We start from the raw sequence: 27,393 nt of genomic DNA, 5'->3' as shown, positions 1-27,393 counted from the left end.
AATACAAGACAAAAAAACACACTGCATAACACTAACAAAACACTAACATTAAACTAAAAAAACAAAACAAAAACAATTTAAAACACATCAAATAATTTCAATATCTTATCGTTCATTCACTTTTTTCCGCGACCTCCTCACACCTCCCTATTTGTATTCCACTTCTACTAATTGTTTCAGCAATTCCTTTCCATCTTCCTCTGTTTTCTATCCTATAATTATCTTAGCACATTCTAGCCTTATTTTTTCCTTTAATACTCTATTAATCTATTTATACTTAATTCCTTATAACATTTCTACTAAAGCCATATACAGTGGTGCCCCGCAAGACAAATGCCTCGCAAGACAAAAAACTTGCTAGACGAAAGAGTTTTCCGGTTTTGAGGTGCTTCGCAAGACGAATTTCCCTATGGGCTTGCTTCGCAAGACGAAAACGTCTTGCGAGTTCTTGCTAGTTTTTCCCCTTTTGTTTTTCTTTTTCTAAGCCGCTAATAGCGCTAATCCGCTAAGATGCTAATAGCCGTGCTTCGCAAGACGAAAAAACCGCAAGACGAAGGAAGAGACTCACGGAATGAATTAATTTCGTCTTGCGAGGCACCACTGTAACTTCATTCCAACATTTTTCTATCTCTCTCTTCTTTAGTTCGAAGGGTGATCAAGCAGTCTCTTGTTCTGTTCTTCTCTTTTTTCCCTCCTCTTCCAAGTCTGAAGGCCCTCTAAACTCTTCTTGGCCCAAGTCCAAGTCCCAAAAGTCAGCGAGTTCCTGTGTGAGAAAATCTGTCAAGCTTTCCTTCTCAAATTCAGGTAGGGCTCTGATCCTCTGTTTTTCTTTAAGTTCAATCATAGCAAGCGTCAACTTATGTTCCTCCAGTTGCCTCTGTGAGGCTGAGACTCTCTCTCTCAAGTTCTGTTACTTTGCATTCAGCAGCAGCGGCTTTCTCCCTGGCTTCTTCCGCAGTCTGCCGTATCAGAATAGATTCCTGTATCAATTTCTGGATGGTTTCTGTATTGGTATTCACCTTTTGTCCCAAATTATTTATACTTTCTGTATTTAAGTCAATTTTAGTAGTTGCTGCATCCACTTTCACATTTATCGCGTCTGTTTTCTTGTTAAGCTGTTCCAGTGAATCATTTATCTTATTTAATGCACTCGCCAAAGCTTCTTCTGTCGGCATTCCTCTTGATTTTAAATGAACTGATACAGAAGCAGCCGCAGAAGAAGCAGGTAGGCCTGGTGTTGAGCCTCTCCTGGGTTGCTGCAAAGTCCTCCCAGACCTTAATTTTTTTTTACAGTTTGCTGATCTGTTTTTTCCTTTCCATTTGCCATAACACTTAAAGATTCAAGGTCAGTCCCAGAGTCTCACAGTTTTTTCTCTTGCCGCTGGAAATTCCCCTAGCCCAGCTCTTGTAAATTTCTGATTTAATTTCTGCAAACATCTTTACTATTTCCCCTTTTAATTCTGACTCTTGCCTTGAACTTTTTCTTTCCACTGGTGTCGCCCCCTCCCTTTTTTTTTTTTTTTTTTTTTTTTGAGTATGAGACATTCCTAATATTAAATATTAGCTTCTTGCCACTTGTATGGCTAATCCAATCCACGCTCCAACAGCCAGGATACCCACTTATTACAAAATACCCACTTATTACAATAGCCTTCTTGCCACTTGTTTGGCTATTCCCAATTTCCCGACAAAATATCCACCAAAAAATAAATTATAAAGAGAAATCCCAAACTCCAAAAACAAGCCTCTAAGAAGAAACAAAAGACAAAAACTTAGCAAAGGAAGAAGACTTTATAATCCACGAAAGGGAAGGGGAAAAAGGGGGAAGAAAAAAATCTAAAATGTCCAAATATCCAAATATAGTCCACTAATCCACTCCAAGTCAACGTCCTTAAAGTTTTTATTTATATCGGAAAGAGAAAGAAATTCTCCCTTTCCGAGAATTAAAATGGCGCTGCTTATTTTCCTGCGTCACAGAAATTGAAGCAAAAAAGAAAGGGGGGGGGGGATACAGTCTCCAAGAAAAAGAGAAGCACTCTCAAAGTCCCATAATCACAAAAATAACAAAAATGACGAAAGAGAACAGCCTCTGTTTTCTAAGAACTTTACCACTTAATCCATCCCTCCACCATAAAAAAATACAAGGTACATCAAAGGTCTTAGAGGCACTAATTGTCTGTTACGCAGATCTTTTGTAATCGAAAGTAGAAAGTACAGAGGTCCATTTCCGACGTTCCCAGAAATTTCACAAAAAAGACTGTAAAAAAAAAAAGGCTTTTTAAATTCCTCATCCCTCTTAGCGTTAATTAAAGGTCCATAAAAAAGATTTCTAATCGCCAAAGTAAAATCCGTTTGAATTAACCTCGTCCTCATCGAATTGTCTCCAATTGTTATTTCGATTTTTTAATCCTTTTAAGTCCTTTTAAATTCGAATTCTTAGTGTTTGAGAGCCGATCGCTTCTGCGCACAAGCACAACCTCAGGGCTTCGCTCCTGGAGGATAGTAATGGCTTCCCACTGCCTGCCTTTCTACCCCGCTGCTTTCATCGCCTCCAAAGGAGGTTACCTGGCGGCCGGGGGAATCGCAAAACGGCCGTGCCGGGATCCTGCCCCCTGGGGTGTTTTGGGGGGCTGCGGCGCCCTTGCCGCACCCCCCCTTTTCCTCCCAAGAGCTGGATTCCCTCTCCAGAGAGAAATCCCGCTTGTCTTCGCTCCCACGATCAGCCGGAATTCTCTCTGACATTCATTTTTTAATCCTTCTCCCCATTCTCTCTTTTGAATCCTTGTTTCTTTTTCAGGGAAAGGATCTCTTTGCAGAAATGGACCAGATTTCTTCTGAGGCAGAGAGGCCTCCGCTGAACACCAGAGAGAGGCCACTGGGTAAGGAGGAAGGTGGTGTTTCTCTGTTTGGTCTCATTCTGTTGGTTTTCCAACTCATCAGAGGAGGGAAGATATATTTTTTCACACATAACATCTCTAATGCACCCAAATATCCAAATGCACTCAGCAGGCGAGACTTTCTCAAAGGCCCCTGTGTAGTTTGAGATGCACTGATTTACCTGCGAGACAAGAAGGCACTCTGGGCCTCCCCCTTACCTTTTTTCTCTTGCAGGTGACACAGTGATACTGGCTAGACCTCTTCAACCATCTCTGAATGGGGACAGAATGGAAGCAGCGGCTGTGGAACCAGATCAGGTCAGGGGAAGCTGCATTGTGGGGACAGAGGCCAAGGGGTGGAAGAATGTCCTAGCTCAAGGAGTGGTGGTGAACAACAGTGTTGTCTCAGAGTAGGACATTTCCCTTCTTATTTTAGGGTCCAGTGTGCTTTGAAGATGTTGCTGTTTGTTTCACGGATGAGGAGTGGGAGTTGCTGGATCCTGACCAGAGAGCTCTGCATAAGGACGTCATGGAGGAGAATCGTGGGATCTTGGCCTCTCTTGGTAAGGCTCCTTGTGGGATCATAATATCTGTTTTTAAATTCAAAACGGCTCTCTATGTTGAACCTCATATATATTCACAGAACTCAACAGCGCCCCCTACAACACTGGATATTGCAGTATCCGCCCCCCCAAACCCTTGAATAGTAAATTACTGTTTTTTCTGTGAATGTTCTTCCTCCCGTTGCAGCTTATTAAACAAGCAGCAGCCTGGTCTGAACTCCCCAGGCCCTTTTGACTGTAAACTTCAGAGTTGTTAGGGAAGTTGAAGTAGCTTCTGTCAGGTTTTCAGTTTTTGTTTTTCCTCCCGTCAGTCTTTGGTTGTCCAAAGAGAAGACTGACATTGGAAACGGAGGGATGCCATGATGGGAGCCAAACAAAATCGATTCAAGAGAAGAGCCAGGCTTATCGAATCACAGGTTCCCCTAAGGATGTCGGTTGATCCCCGTTAATTAATGCACCCAACCCTTCAGAAAACCATCCATCTAACCCACTTGTGTTATGCCTCTATTACCAGAGTTAACAAGTATTCTTCCTTAATTTCTTCCTGAGGTGCTAATGCATTTCTCTTCATTGTAGATAGAGATGGACTGGAAATTAACAACATGGGTGACCACGACAAAATCCCCACAATGGAGAAGCTGAATAAATATCTTGAATGTGGGAAAAGTTCCTTTTCCACTTCCCATCAAAGAAATCCCATTGGGAAGAAACCCTATCAGTGCATGGAATGTGGAAAGAGATTCAGTCAAAAGGTCAATCTCACTTCCCATCAAAGAATTCATACAGGGGGGAAACCCTATCAGTGTGTGGAATGTGGAAAGAGCTTCAGGAATAGCTCAAAACTCACTTCCCATCAAAGAATTCATACAGGGGAGAAGCCCTATCAGTGTGGGGAATGTGGAAAGAGCTTCACTCACAGCCACAATCTCACTTCCCATCAGAGAATTCATACAGGGGAGAAACCCTATCAGTGTGTGGAATGTGGAAAGAGCTTCACTGAAAACTCCTCTCTCACTTCCCATCAAAGAATTCATACAGGGGAGAAACCCTATCAGTGTATGGAATGTGGAGAGAGCTTCAGTTGGAGCTCCGGTCTCACTTCCCATCAAAGAATTCATACAGGGGAGAAACCCTATCAGTGTGTGGAATGTGGAAAGAGCTTCAGGAATAGCTCAAAACTCACTTCCCATCACAGAATTCATACAGGGGAGAAACCCTATCAGTGTGTGGAATGTGGAAAGAACTTCACTGATAGCTCCACTCTCACTTACCATCAGAGAATTCATACAGGGGAGAAACCCTATCAGTGTGTGGAATGTGGAAAGAGCTTCAGTCAGAGCGCCAATCTCAGTTCCCATCAGAGAATTCATACAGGGGAGAAACCCTATCATTGTGTGGATTGTGGAAAGAGCTTCAGTCACAGCAGCAGTCTCACTCGCCATCAGAGAATTCATACAGGGGAGAAACCCTATCAGTGCGTGGAATGTGAAAAGACCTTCAGTCAGAGCTCCAGTCTCACTTTCCATCAAAGAATACATACAGGGGAGAAACCCTATCAGCGTGTGGAATGTGGAAAGAGCTTCAGTCAGAGCGCCAATCTCAGTTCCCATCAAAGAATTCATACAAAGTTCCCAAAACCCGTCATTATACAGCTTTCAGCGCCAGGGAAGAACTCATCTCTTTAACCAGTCCTTTGGCTGATTGACATCTAATGCCCTTTTACAATGTGGTGGGGAGGTGGGGGTTACAGGTTTTGGGGGTGGTGTTTTGTGTTTTCATTCTGTGATTTTATGTTGTAACCGTCCTGTGACCTGTGAGTGTAGGGAATGGGAGCCAGCTCTTAGAGTCTGAGGGGTCTTTGCACCCCAAAAAGATATTTGAGGGAGCCACCCCGCCAGTTCATAGGAACAGCCATTCAAATGGCATGCTTGCACCGCATCCTCTGACTGTTTAACTGAGGCGAGGCTTACTAAACCCCTCCTATATTTTATTCAAGTTGGCACCCCTGCTATAGGGCACTATAGAAATGAAATAAATATAATAACACCATCTTGATCGCCTTCATCTGCACATGTTCCAGCTTGACAATATCCTTCTTATTATCATCATTTTTAAAAAATTATGTGCCCATCATCTGAGGATTTCATGGTGCTTCGCAACATAAACAGACAGGTTGAAAGCAGGGCTTTCTCAAAAACAAGTTAAGCCCGATAAATCTCTTTTTCATTTCTTTTTTTGGATGCAGTTACAAACTTTGTTGATCAGGGGACTGCTGTGAAAATACTGCATCTCAATTTCAGTAAGGCTTTTGACAAAATCCTCTGCGACATTTATGTGAGGAAGCTGGTAAAATGTGGGCTGAATGAGGTAACTGTTAGGTGGATTTGACTGACCGAACCCAAATTGTCCTCCTCCATGGTTCCTCCTCATCCTGGGGAAAAGTGACAAGAGGGGTACTGCAGGGTTCTGTCCTGGGCCCATTGTTGTACAACGTCTTTATAAATGTCTTGGATGAAGGAACTGAGGGGATGATCATCCCATTTGCAGACGACACCAAACAGGGAGCGGAGGCCAATGTGGCAGAAGGCAGAATCAGATCAAGGGCAGGAATAGTACCACTTTCTTCTGCCTTGGTCTGGCCCCACATAGAATACTGTGTTCAATTCTGGGTACCACAATTTAAGAATCTCAACTTTTGTTTGCCAGGGGCGGTGGGGGTTACAGGTTTTGTGTTTTCATATTGTGATTTTATGTTGAAACCATTCTGAGAACTGTGGGTGTAGGTGTCTGGTCATGTGGGATTGCTATGAGGAATTATGAAAAAGCTACTGTGTCAATGGTGAAAGCATCACTTTGACTGGGCTTGGGTCATTGACTTGATTTCTGATCGATCCCACAAGCCTCTGCATCTCTGCCCCATGGATGTGGTAAAATGCCTGTCTTTCCTTTTACTGCTGGGTTTATAACCACCGGGGTTTGTTAATTTCTCCTTGGTTCCTGTTTATTTAGCCTGTATGCATGCTCAAATAGAAAATAGTTCTTTGTACTTAAGAGGCTTCCTCTGATCTGACTTTGTCCCCACGTGAGGATTTTTTGAAATGCTCAGAGGAAATCTGATTGGTTCTTACAAACGCTGTGTTAAAGTTCTTTTGTTAATAAAAACGACCTGGGCCAGGAAGTGGAATGCGCACTTTCTCCCAGGGTCTTGCTGGTCAAGCCTCGTGTCTATTGTATTAATCAGGGTCCAGTCCGTCCTTTGCCTTCAGAATGCAACAGCAGGGAACAGGAGCCAACTTTTAGAGGATGATGGGTCTTTGCCCCTTCATAAAATATTTGAGGGGGGCACCCCCCCAGTTGATAGGCATTGCCATCCAAATGGCATGCATGCCCCACATCATGTATTGATTATGCGAGGAGGGGCTTACTAAACCCCTTCTATATTTTATTCAAGTTGGCACCCCAGGTATAGGGCGCTATAGAAATTAAATAAATGCATAAATAAAGCAAGGCCATCTTGATCGCCTTCATTTGCATATGTTTCGGCTTGTCAATATCCTTATTATTATCATCATTTAAAAAAATTATGTGCCCTTTATCTGATTTCTCGGTGTTTCAGAACATAAACATACACAAGTTGAAAACATGGCTTTCTCAAAAACTCGTCAAGCCAAAGAAATCTCTCTTTTTCTTTTTTCTTTTTGGATGGAGTTAGAAAGTTTGTTGATCAGCGGACTGCTGTGGAAATAGTCGCCCGTGATATTTATGTGAGGAAGCTGGTAAAATGTTGACTGAACGAGGTAACTGTTAGGTGGATTTGACTGACCAAACCCAAAGAGGACTCCTTCATGGTTCCTCCTCATCCTGGGGCAAAGTGACAAGAGGGATGCTGCAGGGTTCAGTCCTGGGCTCATTGTTGTACAACGTCTTTATAAATGACTTGGATGAAGGAACTGAGGAGATGCTTATCACATTTGCAGACGACACCAAACGGGGAGCGGAGGCCAATGTGGCAGAAGGCAGAATCAGTTCAAGGGCAGGAATAGTACCAATTTATTCTGCCTTGGTCAGGCCCCACCTAGAATATTGTGTTCAATTCTGGGCACTACAATTTAAGTATCTTAAATTTTGTTTGCCCGGGGAAATCAAGAAGGTGGGGGAACACAATCCATCTTCCTTTTATAACACGTGGCAAATGTTTATTGAATATATAAATTGTTAAAACTGTTGCAGGAATCCACCCAACACTCACGGGAAAATGTATCGTGGTCTTTTAGAACAGGCACCCCCAAACTCTGCGCTCCAGATGTTTTGGGACTACAGCTCCCATCATCCCTAGCTAACGGGACCCGTGCTCTGGGATGCTGGGAATTGTAGTCCCAAAATATCTGGAGGGCCAAGTTTGGGGATGCCTGTTTTAGAATAATGAAATGAAACTTTAACAAATGACATGCTGAAAGTCTGAAATTCCATCAGGACAAGTTACTTTTTGTTTACTGTTGTAACTATTGCTTTCTGAATATTTATCTTCTGTACCATGAAGATAAAGAAAAATAATGTTTTTTAAAAAGGAGATGGGGAAATCATGTGTACTATTCCATCAATCTGCTTGCATGTGTTGAGTTTTATTTGGAGACTGTAACTCCCAGTAATTTCATTATCTGTATGTGTTTCTGTGTGTTCAGCACACATGATTGCAGGTGAGACTGAATAAAACACTTCATTGGAAAAATTAGAAGCATCTAATGTTCCCTGGACTTTTAATAATAAATAATAATAATTTTATTATTTATACCCTGCCCTCGCCAGCCAAGGCCGGGCTCAGAGCGGCTTACAAGCAGTAATAAAAACAAGATGAATGATTGCAACTTAAAAACAAAATTAAAATACAACATTGAAATATTGAAACATTAAAATATTAAAATATTAAAATGTAACCTCATCGCAGGAGGAGAAGGAAAGGAAAAAAGAAAGAGAGGGAGGGAATCAAATTGGCTCCAAGCCAAAGGCCAGGTGGAACAACTCTGTCTTACAGGCCCTGCGGAAAGAACTCAGATCCTGCAGGGCCCTGGTCTCATGAGGCAGAGTGTTACACTAGGCGGGGCCAGTGTTGAAAAGGCCCTGGCTCTGGTTGAAGCCAATCTAACTTCCTTAGGGCCCAGGACCACTAGGGTGTTGCTATTTATGGACCTTGAGGCTCTCCGTGGGGCATAACAGGAGAGGCGGTCTCATAGGTATGAGGGTCCTAGGCTGTATAGGGCTTTGAAGGTTAAAACCAGCACCTTAAATCTGACCCTGTACTCCACCGGGAGCCAGTGCAGCTGGAAAAGCACTGGGTGAATATGCTCCCATGGCAGAGACCCCGTGAGGAGCCTCGCTGCAGCATTCTGCACCCGCTGGAGTCTCTGGGACAGCTTCAAGGGCATGGATCACTTTTAGGGCAATGCATGGTGCTTTTGTTTGACACATAAAAATCTGGCTGCTCCCAAAGACTTGTCTGTCTCCCGAATACCTGGAAGGAAGCATATATCACATTGATTCCTAAAAAAAGATCTAGACACTCTGGAAGTGAAAAATTACAGGCCAATTTCATTATTAAATAATGACTATAAGCTATTTGCAGACATAATGGCAGAAAGATTAAAAAAGGTTTTGAATAATAAAATACATATAGATCAATCAGGCTTCCTCCCAGGGAGACAATTAAGGGATAATGTAAGGAATTTGCGAAGTCACAGCCGATTCTGAGAGAAATTAAACTCCATCAGGCACAATATTCTAAACTGATAAACCAGGAAATAGAGTGGAAGATTAAATTAATGAAACAAAAAACTTTTGAATCGGCAAACAAATGTGGGAAACTGCTGGCTTGGCAGTTGAAGAAGAAACAAAAATTAAATACAGTCACAAACCTGGAAATTGAAGGAAGAAACATTCAGAACCCCGTGGAGATTAGAAAGTGTTTTCAGAAATATTTCAAAAAATTATACACTCAAGGGCCGCAGGATGAGGCTGAGATTAAACAATTTTTGGAAAAAAATGGACTTAAAAAACTGCCACAAGAAAATAGATCACTCCTGAACAGCAAAATAACACAACAAGAGATCGAACAAGCCATTCAGAACATGAAATTGGGCAAATCTCCAGGGCCAGACGGCCTGACCTCCAAGTATTATAAGACATTAAGAGACTATTTGATACAACCATTGATGGAGGTCAGTAATGAAATTATGGAGGGAAAGAAGGTGCCGGAATCGTGGAAGGAAGCTTTCATCACATTGATACCAAAATCAGAAACTGAAAAGACACAACTCAAGAACTATCGTCCCATCTCCCTTTTAAATGTGGATTACAAAATATTTGCTGACGTTTTGGCAAGCAGACTCAAAAGAGTTTTAAATGAAGTAATTCATAAAGATCAGGCAGGCTTTCTCCCAGGTAGACACATGTTTGCTAACACAAGGAACATTATTGACATTTTGGAACTTTTGCAAGCAGACATAAATACAAAAGCAGTGTTAATCTTTATAGATGCGGAGAAGGCCTTTGATAATATTTCTTGGAAATTTATGAAGGGAAATTTAAAAGAAATGGGAGTGGGACGGGGTTTTGAGAATAGGATTGATGCAATATATTCAGAACAAAAGGCAAAACTGATAGTTAACAATGTGGTTACAGAAGAGTTTAAAATTGAAAAAGGAACACGACAAGGCTGCCCGATTTCCCCTCTGCTATTCATTTCGGTTCTGGAGGTGCTCTTGAATATGATTAGAGGGGACCGGTTGGTGCAAGGGATTCAGGTCGGAGCGAAACAATATAAACTTAAAGCTTTTGCAGATGACCTAGTTTTGACTCTGCAGGAGCCAGAATCTAGTACGAAAAGAGTATTACAATTGATTCAAGACTTTGGTCGGGTGGCGGGATTTAAACTAAATCAACAGAAAACTAAGGTGTTGTGAAAAAACTTGACAGATACAGAGTCAGAACGGTTTCAGAGAGAAACAGAATTAACTATGGTAAAAAAAGTAAAGTACCTAGGGGTAAACATAACAGCAAAAAATCTGAGTCTATTCAAGGATAATTATGAAAAATGTTGGTCTGAAATTAAGAGAGACTTGGACAGTTGGACAAAATTGAAGCTTTCTCTGTTAGGCCGAATTGCTGCTATTAAGATGAATGTATTGCCAAAGATGTTGTTTTTGTTTCAAACATTGCAAATTGTGGACAAGACGGAGTGCTTCCGGAAGTGGCAGAGAGATATTTCTAAATTTGTCTGGCAGGGCAAAAAGCCCAGAATTAAATTTAAGATATTAACTGATGCGAAAGAAAGAGGGGGCTTTGCCCTGCCAGACTTAAAGCTGTACTATGAAGCCGCAGCTTTCTGCTGGCTAAAAGACTGGCTACTTCTCGAAGACACTGATGTATTGGATCTGGAAGGTTTTAACAATGCTTTTGGTTGGCATGCATACTTATGGTATGACAAGGTTAAGATCAATAGGGCCTTTAAGAACCATATTGTCAGGAAAGCAGTATTTAACGTCTGGACAAAATACAAAGACTTATTGGAAAACAAAACTCCGAGGTGGCTTTCCCCTCTGGAAGCTAAGGCCCGAAAAAGACCCAATATGGAGGCCAAATGGATACTTATTGCAAGGATACTTATTGCTAAGAACGGGAAAACTCAAGAGCTACCCACACTGGAAGAGTGACAGATGCAGCTGATGGACTATATGCAACTGGCGGAGATGACTGGCAGAATCCGAGACCTGGGAGAAGAAAGGATTGAAGAAGATTGGAAGAAATTTAAGATTTATTTACAAAAATATTGTAATCTGGTTGAATGTTAAGAAGGATGCTTGATCATAAATAATTGGCCACCACCAAAATTAGACTGGAATTTGATGACAAGTGAGATTAAGGAAAACATAAACCTTTCGGAGAAGTGTTAGATTATATTTAAATGAGTGGATATAAGATCGTAAACAAGATGATAATTTGTTTGAAAAAACTTTTTAAAGATGTAAGTGGGAGCAGGAGACGTGAGGAAGTCCAAAGAAGTTATGAAATTTTGTTAAGATATAAGTAATATTGTTTATTATCTGTGCATTTCTTTTATAAAAAAAAAACCTTAATAAATATTTATTTAAAAAAAATGTAAGGAATTTGATAGATATTATTGAATACTTGGATACGAAAATAGATAGACAGACGGCCCTGGTGTTCATAGATGCTGAAAAGGCATTTGATAATATTTCGTGGGACTTCCTAAGGAAAAGTTTGGAAATGATGGGAATGGGAGAAAAATTTAGAAGAGGTATAGAAGCAATATACAAGGAACAGAAGGCAAAACTGGTAATAAATAACACTACAACAGATTACTTTAATATATAAAGGAACTAGACAAGGTTGCCCCCTGTCCCCTTTATTATTTATAACAGTATTGGAAATACTCAATGAGAGATTGAGGGGGGCAACAGAGGTCAAAGGAGTCAAGGTAGGAAAGAGAGAATATAAAATTAAAGCCTTTGCAGATGACATCGTATTAACTCTAGAAGATCCAAAACATAGTGTAAAAGAAGCTTTACAAAAAATTGAAGAATTTGGAGCGGTGGCAAGACTCAAGGTAAACAAAAATAAAACCAAAATGTTGGTTAAAAATTTAACTAAGGAAGAAACGATAGATTTGGAACGAAGGGCGGAAATTACTGCAGTTAAGAAAGTGAAATACTTCGGAGTATGGATTATGGCTAAAAATATAAATCTATATAAGGATAACTACGAGGTCATCTGGAGGAATATAAAGAAAGATTTGGAAATCTGGGGGAGGATGAAATTCTCCTTTTTGGGGAGGATAGCAGTTGTTAAAATGAACATTCTGCCCAGAATGTTGTTTTTATTTCAAACTATCCCCGTACTTAAAGGCTTAAAACAGTGTAAAGAGTGGCAGAGAGCCCTGGCGAAATACATCTGGCAGGGGAAAAGACCATGGATAAAAATGAAAATTTTGATAGATAAAAAGGAAAGAGGGGGTTTCTCCCTACCGGATTTGAGCTTGTACTATGAGGCGGCGTGCCTACTTTGGCTAAAAGACTGGATAAAATTGGAGAATGGATATATTGGATTTGGAAGGCTTTAGTAACAGGTACGGGTGGCACTCGTACCTGTGGTATGAGAAGGTGAAGGTCCACAGGAGCTTTCTGAATCATATTTTCAGGGGACCAATATACCAGGTATGGGAGAGGAATAAAAATCTCCTCGAAAGGAAGACCCCCTGGTGGATCTCACCAATAGAGGCTTTAACGGTTAGGAAAACCAATATGGAGGACAAGAGCACCACCTATGAAGAACTTCTAAGAAAAACAGAACAAGGGCCCAAACTTAGACCTTATGAAGAGATAAAAAATTCACTCACTGGTTGGTTGCAATACCACCAGGTGAATGATTTGCTAAAAGAGGATAAAAAGAACTTAGGTTTTGAAGATAAAAAATCAAAATTCAACGTAGAGGTAGTAGAAGGTAAGAACAAAACATTGTCTAGAATATATGATATGTTACTAGAGTGGCATACAAAAGATGAGGAGGTGAAGGAGGCAATGATCAAGTGGGCAATTGACTTTGGCTACAATATTGACTTTGAAAGGTGGTTGGAACTCTGGAACAGTAATATAAAGTTTACGGCATGTATGGCGCTGAGAGAGAATGTCTGGAAGATGTTATACAGATGGTACCATACGCCGGTGAAATTGGCGAAAATGTATAGATTAAAGAATAAGAAATGCTGGAAATGTGGTGAGGCGGAGGGAGACCTTTACCATATGTGGTGGCTACAGTGGCGTAGCGTGGGGGGTGCCAGGGGTGCCGGCCGCACCGGGCGCAACTTGGGCGGGGGCGCACTCGCACTAGCAGCTCTCTGCCCCTACTAAAATCCACTGGTTAGGGAGCCCGCGCTCGCTCGGCTTGGCGAGGAGGTCGCAGAAGGGGGAGAGCAAAGCCTTCTGCCGCTGGCAAAAAAAGGAGAGGAAACCGGGCGGGCGGGCGGGCTGGCTGGCTGGCGGGGGTCTGGCTGCGCCTGCTGCTGCCGTTGCCGCTGCTGCCGGGCTTTGACAGCTTGGCGAAGCGGAGGGAGAGGTAATTGCGTCTCTCTTTCCACTGGCCGCCTGGGTAGTGAGCCGAGCGGAGCAGGGAGTCTGGCGAGGGGGCGGGAAGAGACTTTCCCCCCTTTTTCCCACCTCGCCTGGTCAAAAAGGAGAGCGGAGTCTCCTCAGGGTGCCCTCAGGCAGGGCAGGGCAAGGCAAGCAGAGCGAGGAGGAGAGAGAGGGGAAGGGGGGGGGAGCAGCCAGGAAACGACGCGGTGTGGAGGGGGAATCAATTAAGGAGAGAAGCCTCGCTGCTGCTGCTGCTTGGGAGAGTAAATTACTGTACTTGCCTTGCCCCGGGTTAGGGGGCGCAAATTATTTGCCTTGCCCCGGGTTGGGGGGCGCAAATTACTTGCCTTGCCCCGGGTGCTGATAACCCACGCTACGCCGCTGGGTGGCTATGTAACAAGGTGAAAGGCTTTTGGGAATCAATATATAATGAGCTTAAAAAAATATTCAAGTATACCTTTCCCAAAAGACCTGAAGCCTTTTTGTTGGGAATGACCGGTAAAGAAATCAAAAAAGAAGATAAGACGATATTTCTTTATGCCACCACGGCTGCAAGAATTATGTTGGCACAATATTGGAAATCGGAAACCATGCCCAGCATTAATGATTGGCAGGTCAAAATGGTAAATTATGCCGAGCTTGATAGACTAACAGGTAGAATACGAGATCAAGATGAACAGAAATTTCAGAAAAATTGGAGTAAATATTGGAAATATATTGGAACAAATTTATAAAGTGAACTGGCGGGGTTAGAATAATTCTATCAGCGATTGATTTTAAGACTAATAATCAAATACGTAATGGAGGAAGATATTTGATACTTACCAAAAGGGTGGAGGGGAGTCCAGGGCTCGGTAGAGCCCAAAACACTATGATTTTTTGATGGTTCTTTTTTTTATTTTATTTTTATTTTTATTTTTTAATTTTTCTGTATAGTTTGGGGAAGGGAAAAACAACTTAAGTACTTATAATGTTATATTCTACTTTGTATTCTTTTGTTATCTTTGTTTGTTTTTTGCATAACCTGAATAAAAATGTATTTATTTATTTTTTTAAAAAAAGACTTGTCTGTCTCTGCATCACAACACTGCTTTGGAACGGCTTCTTTCTGATTGGTGGTTAAAATGACTATTGGCTGGTGCTGGTGCTTGAGGATGATGAAAGGTAATTAACGAAAAAAGTTGGGTTTACAAAAAATTCCCTAAAGGCACGTTTCTAGGGCTAGGCTGGCTCTTAACAGCTTCTGATCAGTTTACTTGAGAGATTGCCTTCCCCCATGTATTCCCAATTCAACTGCTTTGAGAAAACTGGCACAGTTACCGGTTCCACGTAGAACACCTGGACTTGTGAGAAATCAAAGTTTTAGTGTGGCGACACAGGTAGACTTTGGAACTCCCTGCCTGCACTTCTTTTTCCCGCTTTTCTTTTTGGTGCCTGCAAAAATAAATAAATATGTGTTTAGGCAAGCCCATCCAGATATTTAAAATGTGGACATGTATTTTAATCTGATTCTCAGCAAACGGTGCATTTGTAATTATTTTTAAATATTTTAAATAGTTGTGTGTGTAACTTCTTTTACTGATGAAAAAAATTCTGTATGTGTGTGTGGGGTGTGTGTGAAACCGGGCACCCCCTGGCCTTGCTATGTCTCTGGAGCTGGAGCTGCAGAATTGGTCCTTTTCTCTGCAAGCTGCTCCTCCACTTTCCGGCCAAGGGAGGGAGATGCTCAGAGTCCAGCCAGGAGCCTCACCCCCAAAAGGATATCTGGGCATGGGCGGAGCCGGGGGGGGCAGCTGGCCCCCTAAATGCATAAGAAATAAGAAGAATCTGAGGTTCTGCCAAGCGAGAGAGAGCTGAGCTGGGGGGACTCTGCATTGCAAGGGTTAAAGGGAAGTGAGCTGCCTTCCTAGAGAGGCCAGGAAGCAAGGGGGGGCAGGTCCTCCAGAGCCAGGGCCCCTCCCTCCCTCCCCAGTCCTTTCCTGCTTTGGTGTCTCCCCTGCAAGGGCGGAATCGCTCTCCCCTCCCGGGATCTGGTGAGTCTCCTCTCTCTCTCTCTGGGATCTGGTGGGGGTCCCAGGGCTGCAGCAGGGGAGGGGGCCTGGGGGGCCTGATCTGCTCCTGCAGGGGGGGGACCCCAAGTCAGGGGGGAGGAGAGGGTCCTGCCAGGGAGGGGCCAGGGCTGCCACGCTCTCCTTCCTGCAGATCAGAGGATCCCAAACTCATTTGGCCCTCTGCCCCTCCCCCCCCTTCAGAAAAGATCTCCCTTCTTTACACAAAGGGGTCCCTGGGACTTGAACTCTGTGTGACGTCGCTCAGCCTCATTGCACAACAGAGGAAACATCTGCAAATGGTTTTCCAAAGCTGGACGAGGAGGTGGACTAGCCCCCCCCCCCAAAAAAAAGGTGGGAGAGAAAGGCCAGGGATAAAGAGAGGGATCCCAGCCCAGAGTCTGGCTGCTGCATTGGGGACCAGTTTCCCAGTGTCTCCCAGTGTCTCCCAGGGCAGCTCCCCATGGAGGCCACTGCAGCAGTCCCCTCGCACCCAGAGCAGGGCATCCCAGGACCACATCCTCTCTCTCCCAAAGGGATTGTTGCTGGAAATGGGTGCTGCTACTCACTGAGCCTCCAGGGTTAAGCTATCTAATTGAATAATAATACTAAATTACCCTCCTAAATTTCAAGGGAGATGTCTTTGGCCCCGCCCACTTGGCCCTCAGGGGGTTGGCTAGATACATAGCTGGTCCTCAGAGCAAAGAAAAAGGGACCCCACCCCAGGAGTCTGTCTGGAAAACAGCAGAGAGTCCAAGTGCAAGAAAAGGAGACAAGCAGTGGAGTGGGGGTGGGGGGAGAGCAACTCCTGAGGACCCCCAGGTGAGGACCCCCACTAGAGCCAAGCATCCATTTTCCACAAGATACAAATGACTCCCTTCTCAGTCAGTTTTCACTTCATGCATTGACTGGAAGGAAGGAGCAACCAGGCTGATTCATCTCCCAGAAATCCCTTCCGTTCCCTCCACATTTTGCATTGCAATCTTCCTTCTAGGAGAGCTAGAGGCTGCTTCTTCCTCCTCCTCCTCTTCCTCCTCTTCCTCCTCCTCCTCCTCTTTCTTCTCCTTTTTACAAAGGCCCTTTCCACCTGGCCTAGGGGGTGAGGCCCAGAGTCACCCAGCCCTACTGTGTTAAATATCTATTCTGTAGTTGACCTCCTTTCTTCCAATGGTTTTATTTCTATTTTATTGATTTTGTGGGATGTGAATCTGCAGTCAAGTACAACATTCCTACAGTGGACACATTAGCGGAAGTTTTCTACCACTCAGGAGAAGACTTCCTGTTTCCTCCTGAGCTGGGACAGACTTCCACTCCATGTGACTTGAAGAGGGTGCAGTCTGTTGTACTAGCATGGAGGAGCACACGGCCTCCATCTTCTGATCAGTGTGTCTTCTCCATTTTGTATGTTGCTGTGTGTTTGGAGAAGTGACTCCTTAGTGGCAGTCGTTTGGGACTAACTTCTTTATGGAATAGTTCTAGTTGTTATGAAACCTTCAGGGATATGTCTGTGAAGGTGAATGAATCTGTGAGTAAACTACTTTTATATTAATGTGAATCAGATTATTGTGCTTATTAATTTAAGAGGGTTTGGAAGGGATTTTACCAGGAAGGAATTTTTAATAGTAAGACTCAGATGAGTCAGCAACAAGCTGATTGCTGCATAATCTAAAAAAGGGGGATGTATGTGTTGGAATTCTGCCTCGGTCAGAGGTGTGTGCCTATCTGTCTAGGCACCAGCTGAATTCCTTTGACCTCCCTCCGGCGACTCCCGGCAGGAAAAACACACGAGGTCCGTTCCGGCGATTTTCCTCAGGCTGTGAGAAAAACACACCAACTGCTTCTCCTCCTTCTCCTCCTCCCTGCATATCCCCAGGGAGGGGAATCAGACACAGACAGAAATGTATCTACATGTCTTTATTTCTGTCTTTAGCAGTCATACAGTAAAAGATGTCTGCTCTCTTCAACCAACAGAGAGAAACTCCAAACTCCACCCATGTACATCCTGTACAGGTCATATGACACACACTGAGCTCACATCCTGTGCTCAATAAGGAGAATGGACTGCCCCTTTGTTTCCATGGCAACAGTCACAAACATCCTGTTTGGCTTTGCAGCCACAAGCAGCTGACTGAGCTGCTAGAGCCTATGCATGCTGCAGCATTGCTGCTTTATGGTAACAGTATGGAACTCTGCTAGAATATGGAACTTGCTAGTGCATGTTAGGAAGCATATCATTCAATAATATATCTTCTTCTAACTCCCCAATTATCCCCACAGATTTAATATGCTGTAAACCGCTTTGAGATTTCTCTTTAAAATATAAAGTGTTATAGAAATTTAAATAAATAAAATAGCTCATGGTTTGGGCTGTGGTGCAGTCCAGCCCTGGTTCCCTCCAAGATTCATCCATGCTTGCTCAGGGATCCTTTTTCTTCTCCTGATATTAGACAGCTTTCGTAACTGAAGAATGTATTTGCTTTGTAGGATTTCTAGTGCCTCTCCTTAAGAAAGACAGAACTTGGCAGAAGACCAAAGGGTTCCTTCCGATCTCTCAGAGACTTCCTGAGAGCACAGATGGATCATCGAGATTCAGCTGGCCCTGGAGCAGGAAGAGGCCATGCCATCCAAACTGGGAGCAGTGGGGGATTCTGGGAAAACTCTGTGCAGAAGATCCATGGTGAGGTGGACACCCTCCGCTCAGAGGTGCAGAGCCAGCAGTTGAGGCAGTTCTGCTGCCAGGAGGCCAAAGGACCCCGAGAGGTTTGCAGCCGACTCTACCACCTTTGCCATCAGTGGCTGAAGCCAGAAAGGCACACGAAAGCTGAGATGCTGGACCTGGTGATCTTGGAGCAGTTCCTGGCTGTCCTTCCCCTGGAGATGGAGAGCTGGGTGAGGGAATGCGGAGCGGAGACCAGTTCCCAGGCGGTGGCCCTGGCCGAAGGTTTCCTCCTGAGTCAGGCAGAGGAGAGAAAGCAGGTGAGAGAGACTTTCCTCTGGATACTCCCAAGGGGCTCCAAACAGGACAGAAAACATCCCATCATGCTCTACTGATGGCTCATTTTTTTTTTCTGGGAAGGCATCCATGGAATGAGTTCTGACATCCTTAAAGCTCTTGGCCCTGACATTCATTTTTTATTCTTTATTTTTTTAATATATATTTTTATTAGTTTCCCAATATAAAACTATACAAAACAAAACATCCAATTTATCACCAACATCTTTTTTTTAAAAAGATATTTTATTAAAGTTTTTCAAAATATAACAGGAAAAGTGAAAAATAAAAAGAAACATACAAAATAAAAACAGTTAAAAACACATTTATTTTCATAACATATCTTCCATACGCTTATTTCCCCTGACCTCCTCATACCTCCCTTTTTTGTATTCCAGTTCAATTTGTTAGTTCAGCAAATCCATTAAACCTTTACCCATTTGTGAAACCTTATTATTTTCATATCTCTTAAAGCATTACAGCAGGAAACCACTTATTTTCTATCCAACATCCTTCTAACATTCATTAATTTTACAATATTTCTGTAGATAGTCTTTAAATTTCTTCCAGTCTCCTTTCACCGACTCTTCTCCCTGGTCTTGAATTCGGCCAGTCATTTCCGCCAATTCCATGTAGTCAATCACCTTCATCTGCCATTCTTCCAGCGTGGATAAATCTTGTGTCTTCCAATATTTTGCAATGAGTATTCTTGCTGCTGTTGTAGCGTACATAAAAAAGTTCTATCTTTCTTTGGCACCAATTGGCCGACTATGCCCAGGAGAAAGGCCTCTGGTTTCTTCAGAAAGGTATATTTAAATACCTTTTTCAATTCGTTATATATCATTTCCCAGAAAGCCTTAATCCTAGGGCACGTCCACCAAAGGTGAAAGAATGTACCCTCAGTTTCTTTACATTTCCAACATTTATTATCGGGCAAATGGTAGATTTTTGCAAGCTTGACTGGTGTTATGTATCACCTGTATATCATTTTCATAATATTCTCTCTTAAGGCATTACATGCCGTAAATTTCATACCTGTGGTCCACAACTGTTCCCAGTCAGCAAACATAATGTTATGTCCAACATCCTGTGCCCATTTAATCATAACTGATTTCACCGTTTCATCCTGAGTATTCCATTTCAACAGCAAGTTATACATTTTTGACAAATTCTTAGTTTTGGGTTTTAACAGTTCTGTTTCTAATTTTGACTTTTCCACCTGGAAGCCAATTTTCTTATCCAAATTATATGCCTCCATTATCTGATAGTAATGAAGCCAATCTCTCACTTTGTTTTTTAATTTTTCAAAACTCTGCAGTTTCAATTTGTCTCCTTCTTGTTCCAAAAGTTTCACCTCAGATCGTATAAATCTTTCGCCTTTTTTTTTTACTTCCATCAACATGTCTGATAATTCTCCGTCTTGATCACTTCTTGCACATTTCTTAATTTAATATTGCACTACAATAATATCTTAATTTACCTTATTTTTTAAACAATATTTCTACCATACATTCTCACAGAGCTTCCTGAAAGGTTACAAATGTGATCTGGCCATCACATATAGTTTTCATATAATCTGTAAATTTAATCCAGTCTTCAGTGAATCTCTGGTCTCGTCGGTTCCGGATCCTTCCTGTTAATTTATCAAGTTCTGCGTATTCCATTAATTTCATTCTCCATTTTTCAATCATAGGTAATTCTTCTTGTTTCCATTTTTGGGCCATTAGTATTCTTGCTGCCGTTACTGCGGATAAAAATAACTTCCATTCTTTCTTATTAATTTCATTTCCTATTATTCCTAATAGAAATGCTTCTGGTTTCTTAACAAATGTATATTTCAACATCTTTGGTAACTCATTATATATCCTTTCCCAAAAGCATTTCACTTTTTTACACTCCCACCACATATGGTAAAATGTTCCTTCTTTTTCTTTACACTTCCAACATTTATTACTTACTTTATAATTTTTTGCTGATTTTACTGGTGTTACATACCATCTATATATCATTTTCATCACATTTTCCTTTTTTTATAATTTTTTTATTAAAGTTTCAAAAGTTTTTTATAACAACAAAGACAAAACAGAACAATACAATAAAAATGACAAACAAAAAGTATAAAAAACAACTATAATTTCAACCCTTATTTTCTTATAACTTACTTCCCCGACTTCCTCTTACCTCCCCTTTCTGTATTCCAATTTCTAAATTACTCTTCAGCAAATCCTTCCCTTATTTTTCACTTAATTTTAACCTTTCTTTTTCTTTTTAACTTATCCATTACCGCTTATAATCACATATTTTCTAATCCAGCGTCATTCTAACATTCATTAATTTTGCAGTATTTCTTTAAATAGTCCTTAAATTTTTTACAATCTTCTTCCGCTGTTTCTCTTCCCTGGTTTCGGATTCTGCTCGTCATCTCTGCCAATCCCATGTAGTCCATCACCTTCATCTGCCATTCTTCCAAGGTGGGTAGGTCTTGTGTCTTCCACTACTTTGTGATGAGTATTCTTGCTGCTGTTGTAGCATACATAAAGAATGTTCTATCCTTCTTTGGCACCACTTCGCCGACAATACCCAAAAGAAAGGCCTCTGGCTTCTTCAGGAAGGTATATTTAAATACCTTTTTCAATTCATTATAAATCATTTCCCAGAATGCCTTAATCTTTGGGCACGTCCACCAGAGGTGAAAGAATGTACCTTCATTTTCTTTACATTTCCAACATTTATTATCAGGCAGGTTATAATTTTTTGCAAGCTAGACTGGAGTCATGTACCACCTATAAATCATTTTCATAATATTTTCTCTTAGGGCATTACATGCCGTAAATTTCATCCCGGTGGTCCACAACTTTTCCCAGTCAGCAAACATAATGTTATGACCAATATCCTGTGCCCACTTAATCATTGCTGATTTAACCGTTTCATCTTGTGTATTCCATTTCAACAGCAAATTATACATTTTTGACAGATTTTTAGTACTGGATTCTAACAATTCAGTCTCCAATTTTGATTTTTCCACCTGGAAGCCAATTTTCCTGTCCATCTTAAAAACCTCCATTATTTGATAGTAATGAAGCCAATCTCTCACTTTTCCTTTTAGTTTCTCAAAACTCTGCAATTTCAATCTGTCCCCTTCTTGTTCCAAAATTTCCCAATATCTCGGCCATTTAGGCTCCATATTAAGCTTTTTAACAGCTTTTGCCTCCATTGGCGACAACCACCTTGGAGTTTTATTTGCCAACGAATCTTTGTATCTAGTCCAGACATTATATAATGCTTTTCTGACAATATGATTTTTAAAGCCTTTATGAGCTTTAACCTTGTCATACCACAAATATGCATGCCACCCAAAAGTGTTGTTAAAACCTTCTAAATCCAAAATGTCTGTGTTCTCAAGAAGTAGCCAGTCCTTCAACCAGCAGAAAGCTGCTGATTCATAATACAGTTTAAAGTCTGGCAGGGCAAATCCCCCCCTTTCTTTTGCATCAGTTAAAATCTTAAATTTAATTCTGGGTTTCCTGCCCTGCCAGACAAATTTCGAAATGTCTTTCTGCCACTTCTTGAAACAGTCCATCTTGTCCACTATTTGCAATGTTTGAAACAGAAACAACATTCTAGGCAATACATTCATCTTTATAACCGCTATTCGACCAAACAGGGAAAGCTTCAGATTTGACCAAATTTCTAAGTCTTTTTTCACTTCTGTCCAAGATTTCTCATAATTGTCTTTAAATAAGTTCACATTTTTGCTGTCATATTTATCCCCAAATACTTCACTTTCTTAACCACAGTTAATCCTGTCACATTCTGAAACCTCTCTTTTTCAAAGGATGTTAAGTTTTTCTCCAATACCTTAGTCTTTAATTTATTTAATTTAAATCCTGCCACTTGACCAAACTCTTGAATTAATTCTAAAACCCTCTTCGTACTAGATTCAGGCTCTTGTAGTGTAAGTACCAAGTCATCTGCAAATGCTCTCAATTTGTACTGTTTGGCTCCAACCTGCACTCCTTTAACCAACTGGTCCCTTCTGATCATGTTCTGCAAAACCTCCAGGACTGATATAAAAAGTAATGGAGAGATTGGGCATCCCTGACGTGTCCCTTTTTCTATCTTAAATTCTTCCGTAACCACATTATTTACAATCAACTTTGCTTTTTGTTCAGAGTATATTGCACCTATACCATTTTCAAACCCTTGGCCTACCCCCATCCCCCGGAGGTTCTTCATCATGAAACTCCAAGAAATATTGTCAAAGGCTTTCTCAGCAACCACAAATATCAGAACTTCTTTAGTATTTATATTCACTTCCAACTTTTCCAAAATATCAATTATGTTCCTTACATTGTCTGACAAATGTCTTCTCGGGAGAAAGCCCGCTTGATCTCTATGAATCTCCTCCATCAATACTATTTTCAATCTCTTTGCTAAAATGTCAGCAAAAATTTTGTAATCCACATTTAAAAGCGAAATGGGGCGGTAGTTTTTAAGTTGAGTCTTCTCAGTCTCTGTCTTTGGTATGAGTGTAATATAAGCCTCTTTCCACGTATCTGGTGCCCTTTTCCCCTCCAAAATTTCATTACAAACTTCCTTCAAAGGTTGTAATAACCAATCCTTCAAAACCTTTTAGTATCTGGAAGTCAGTCCATCCGGTCCTGGAGATTTGCCCAATGCCATGTTTTGAATGGCACCTTCTATTTCTTGTTCTGTTATTTCCTGGTTTAAGACTCTTTTGCTTTCCTGTGATATCTTTTTCAATCCATTGCTGGACTTCCGGTTAGCGCCATCGCTTAATGGCGGATTTCCCTCAGAGCTCCCGAGGGAGATCTGCTCCGCGGGTTCGGGTCCTGCAGCCACGGCGAAGCGGGGACCCTAAAAAATCACAGGCGCGAAGCCTGTGAACCGGAGACTCGGTGGGCACCTTTGCGCCCCCCCAAAACTGTGAAGGAGCCTTTTTAAAGGCTACGGAACAGCAGCAGGTGAGTGGCGCAGTGCTGAGAGTCGTTTTACCCAGCCTGCGGAGTGAAGCTGCGTCGCCATTAGCGGAGAGTGCTGATTTCTTCCCGAGAATTGGAGCTAAAAGAAACTACTATTCGTGAGTAGGATAAAGGCTTAAAGATTAATTGGAAGTTAAATTTAAAGAATCTTGGCACCGAGATGGAAAAGGATTAAAAAGGAAGTCTGCCTTTCCGCTCTGCAGTAAGATCAAAGCAAAGGACTGTTAAGATGTAACTTTTGAAGACTTTGTTGTTGGATAAGCAATCCACCGTTAAAGAGATCGGGACCTCTCCTCCACAGGCAGGAGTGGGGGGGAAGAAAGTGTACATTAAATGCCTGCATTTACAGAAAGAAATTAAAGTTTATACCGCTGGTTTCTCTGTCTTGTGATTCCTGATGTCCGATTTATGTCCGTTTATTCTTTGGCGTAAGGTCTGGCCTGTTTGTCCAATGACAGTTCTCTTTCTCAAGCTCTGGGAGGAAGACCTTTCATTGCCTACACACAGCCACCCAATCTTAAACAACTCCTAACCCACAATAATACTACAACCAGGCCTAACACGGACACTGGCACCAGAGCCTGCAATAAACCCAGATGCCAACTTTGCTGCCACATACACCCGGACAACACCATTACTGGCCCCAACAACATCACACATACCATCTCGGGACTATTTAATTGCTCATCGTCTAACATTGTGTATGCCATCAAATGCCAACAGTGTCCTTCAGCTCTCTATATTGGACAAACAGGCCAGACCTTACGCCAAAGAATAAACGGACATAAATCGGACATCAGGAATCACAAGACAGAGAAACCAGTAGGAGAACACTTCAATCTCCCAGGACATTCTATACAAGATCTCAAAGTAGCTGTTTTACTACAAAGGAATTTCAGAAATAGACTGGAAAGAGAAGCTGCTGAATTGCAACTTATCACCAAACTTAAAACCATGGAGAGACCTGGTCTGAACAAAGACCTTGGATTCTTATCTCATTATACATGACAAAGCCATTTTTCACCTTTTCACCCCTTGCTTTTTCCTGTAAGACCTATTGCAGTCGTTAAGAGTCGTCAACAGGCTCATCACAGCTATCTGCCAATCACCCATTCCCACCACCCTTCTGAGTAATACCCCTCCCCACCTTCTCACTATATAGAAGGGTCTGGAAACTTCTGTTTCAGTGTATCTGAAGAAGTGTGCATGCACACGAAAGCTCATACCAAGAACTGACTTAGTTGGTCTTTAAGGTGCTACTGGAAGGAATTTTTTTGTTTTTATTCATTTTTAAATCGTTCTCCCCATTCTCTCTTTTGAATCCTTGTTTCTTTTTCAGGGAAAGGATCTCTTTGCAGAATTGGACCAGATTTCTTCTGAGGCAGAGAGGCCTCCGCTGAACACCAGAGAGAGGCCACTGGGTAAGGAGGAAGGTGGTGTTTCTCTGTTTGGTCTCATTCTGTTGGTTTTCCAACTCATCAGAGGAGGGAAGATATATTTTTTCACACATAACATCTCTAATGCACCCAAATATCCAAATGCACTCAGCAGGCGAGACTTTCTCAAAGGCCCCTGTGTAGTTTGAGATGCACTGATTTACCTGCGAGACAAGAAGGCACTCTGGGCCTCCCCCTTACCTTTTTTCTCTTGCAGGTGACACAGTGATACTGGCTAGACCTCTTCAACCATCTCTGAATGGGGACAGAATGGAAGCAGCGGCTGTGGAACCAGATCAGGTCAGGGGAAGCTGCATTGTGGGGACAGAGGCCAAGGGGTGGAACAATGTCCTAGCTCAAGGAGTGGTGAACAACAGTGTTGTCTCGGAGTAGGACATTTCCCTTCTTATTTCAGGGTCCAGTGTGCTTTGAAGATGTTGCTGTTTTTTTCACGGATGAGGAGTGGGCGTTGCTGGATCCTGACCAGAGAGCTCTGCATAAGGACGTCATGGAGGAGAATTCTGGGATCATGGCCTCTCTTGGTAAGGCTCCTAATGGAATCATAATATCAGTTTTTAAATTCAAAACTCCATATGTGACGAACCTCATATATTTTCTCAGACCTCAGCAGCGCCCCCTACAACACTGGATATTACAGTATTCGCCCCACCCCCCAAAAAACCCCTTGAATAGTAAATTACTGTTTTTTCTGTGAATGTTCTTCCGTTGCAGCTTATTAAACAAGCAGCAGCCTGGTCTGAACTCCCCAGGCCCTTTTAACTGTAAACTTCAGAGTTGTTAGGGAAGTTGAAGTAGCTTCTGTCAGGTTTTCAGTTTTTGTTTTTCCTCCCGTCAGTCTTTGGTTGTCCAAAGAGAAGACTGACTTTGGAAACGGAGGGATGCCATGATGGAGCCAAACAAAATCGATTCAAGAGAAGAGCCAGGCTTATCGAATCACAGGTTCCCCTATGGATGTTGGTTGATCCCCGTTAATTAATGCACCCAACCCTTCAGAAAACCATCCATCTAACCCACTTGTGTTATTCCTCTATTACCAGAGTTAACAAGTATTCTTCCTTAATTTCTCCCTGAGGTGCTTATGCATTTCTCTTCATTATAGATAGAGATGGACTGGAAATTAACAACATGGGTGACCACGACAAAATCCCCACAATGGAGAAGCTGAATAAATATCTTGAATGTGGGGAAAGTTCCTTTTCCACTTCCCATCAAAGAAATCCCATTGGGAAGAAACCCTATCAGTGCATGGAATGTGGAAAGAGATTCAGTCAAAAGGTCAATCTCACTTCCCATCAAAGAATTCATACAGGGGGGAAACCCTATCAGTGTGTGGAATGTGGAAAGAGCTTCACTCACAGCGACAATCTCACTTCCCATCAAAGAATTCATACAGGGGAGAAACCCTATCAGTGCGTGGAATGTGGAAAGAGCTTCAGGAATAGCTCAAAACTCACTTCCCATCAAAGAATTCATACAGGGGAGAAGCCCTTTCAGTGCGTGGAATGTGGAAAGAGCTTCACTGAAAACTCCTCTCTCACTTCCCATCAAAGAATTCATACAGGGGAGAAACCCTATGAGTGTGTGGAATGTGGAAAGAGCTTCAGGAATAGCTCAAAACTCACTTCCCATCACAGAATTCATACAGGGGAGAAACCCTATCAGTGTGTGGAATGCGGAAAGAGCTTCACTGATAGCTCCACTCTCACTTACCATCAGAGAATTCATACAGGGGAGAAACCCTATAAGTGTGTGGAATGTGGAAAGAGCTTCAGTAGGAGCTCCTCTCTCAGTTTCCATCAAATAATTCATACAGGGGAGAAACCCTATCATTGTGTGGATTGTGGAAAGAGCTTCAGTCACAGCAGCAGTCTCACTCGCCATCAGAGAATTCATACTGGGGAGAAACCCTATCAGTGCGTGGAATGTGAAAAGACCTTCAGTCAGAGCGTCAGCCTCACTTTCCATCAAAGAATTCATACAGGGGAGAAACCCTATCAGTGTGTGGAATGTGGAAAGAGCTTTAGTCAGAGCTCCAATCTCACTTCCCATCAGAGAATTCATACAGGGGAGAAACCCTATCAGTGTGTGGAATGTGGAAAGAGCTTCAGTCGGAGCTCCACTCTCACTTCCCATCAGAGAATTCATACAGGGGAGAAACCCTATCAGTGTGTGGAATGTGGAAAGAGCTTCAATCAGAGCTCCTCTCTCACTTCCCATCAGAGAATTCATACAAAGTTCCCAAAACCCGTCATTATACAGCTTTCAGCGCCAGGGAAAAACTCATCTCTTTAACCTGTCCTTTGGCTGATTGA

The 27,393-nt window shown here is 42.2% G+C and overlaps 1 protein-coding gene across 4 annotated transcripts in view; it reads left to right on the top strand.

Annotated features, from left to right (window-relative positions):
- Positions 1–27,393, top strand: part of LOC309341023 (uncharacterized protein) — a 157,334-nt gene extending 129,941 nt beyond the window's left edge. The window contains exons 1-5 of one of the 4 annotated variants that reach the window (XM_081860414.1): positions 18,160–18,605; positions 24,964–25,045; positions 25,278–25,360; positions 25,476–25,602; positions 26,181–27,393. In XM_081860414.1, coding sequence (XP_081716540.1) covers positions 18,204–18,605; positions 24,964–25,045; positions 25,278–25,360; positions 25,476–25,602; positions 26,181–27,373 — 1,887 coding nt within the window. In that variant the 5' untranslated portion in view covers positions 18,160–18,203 and the 3' untranslated portion in view covers positions 27,374–27,393. Of the gene's footprint in view, positions 1–2,797; positions 2,880–3,111; positions 3,195–3,312; positions 3,440–4,015; positions 5,292–18,159; positions 18,606–24,963; positions 25,361–25,475; positions 25,603–26,180 lie in introns of those variants that run through there. The other 3 variants (XM_081860416.1, XM_081860417.1, XM_081860415.1) reach the window with 3 other exon arrangements.

Source organism: Podarcis erhardii, assembly GCF_964252035.2.
Source record: "Podarcis erhardii genome assembly, chromosome: 4".
In the NCBI taxonomy this organism is placed as follows: Eukaryota; Metazoa; Chordata; class Lepidosauria; order Squamata; family Lacertidae; genus Podarcis; species Podarcis erhardii.
This window is presented reverse-complemented; position numbering and strand designations above follow the sequence as displayed.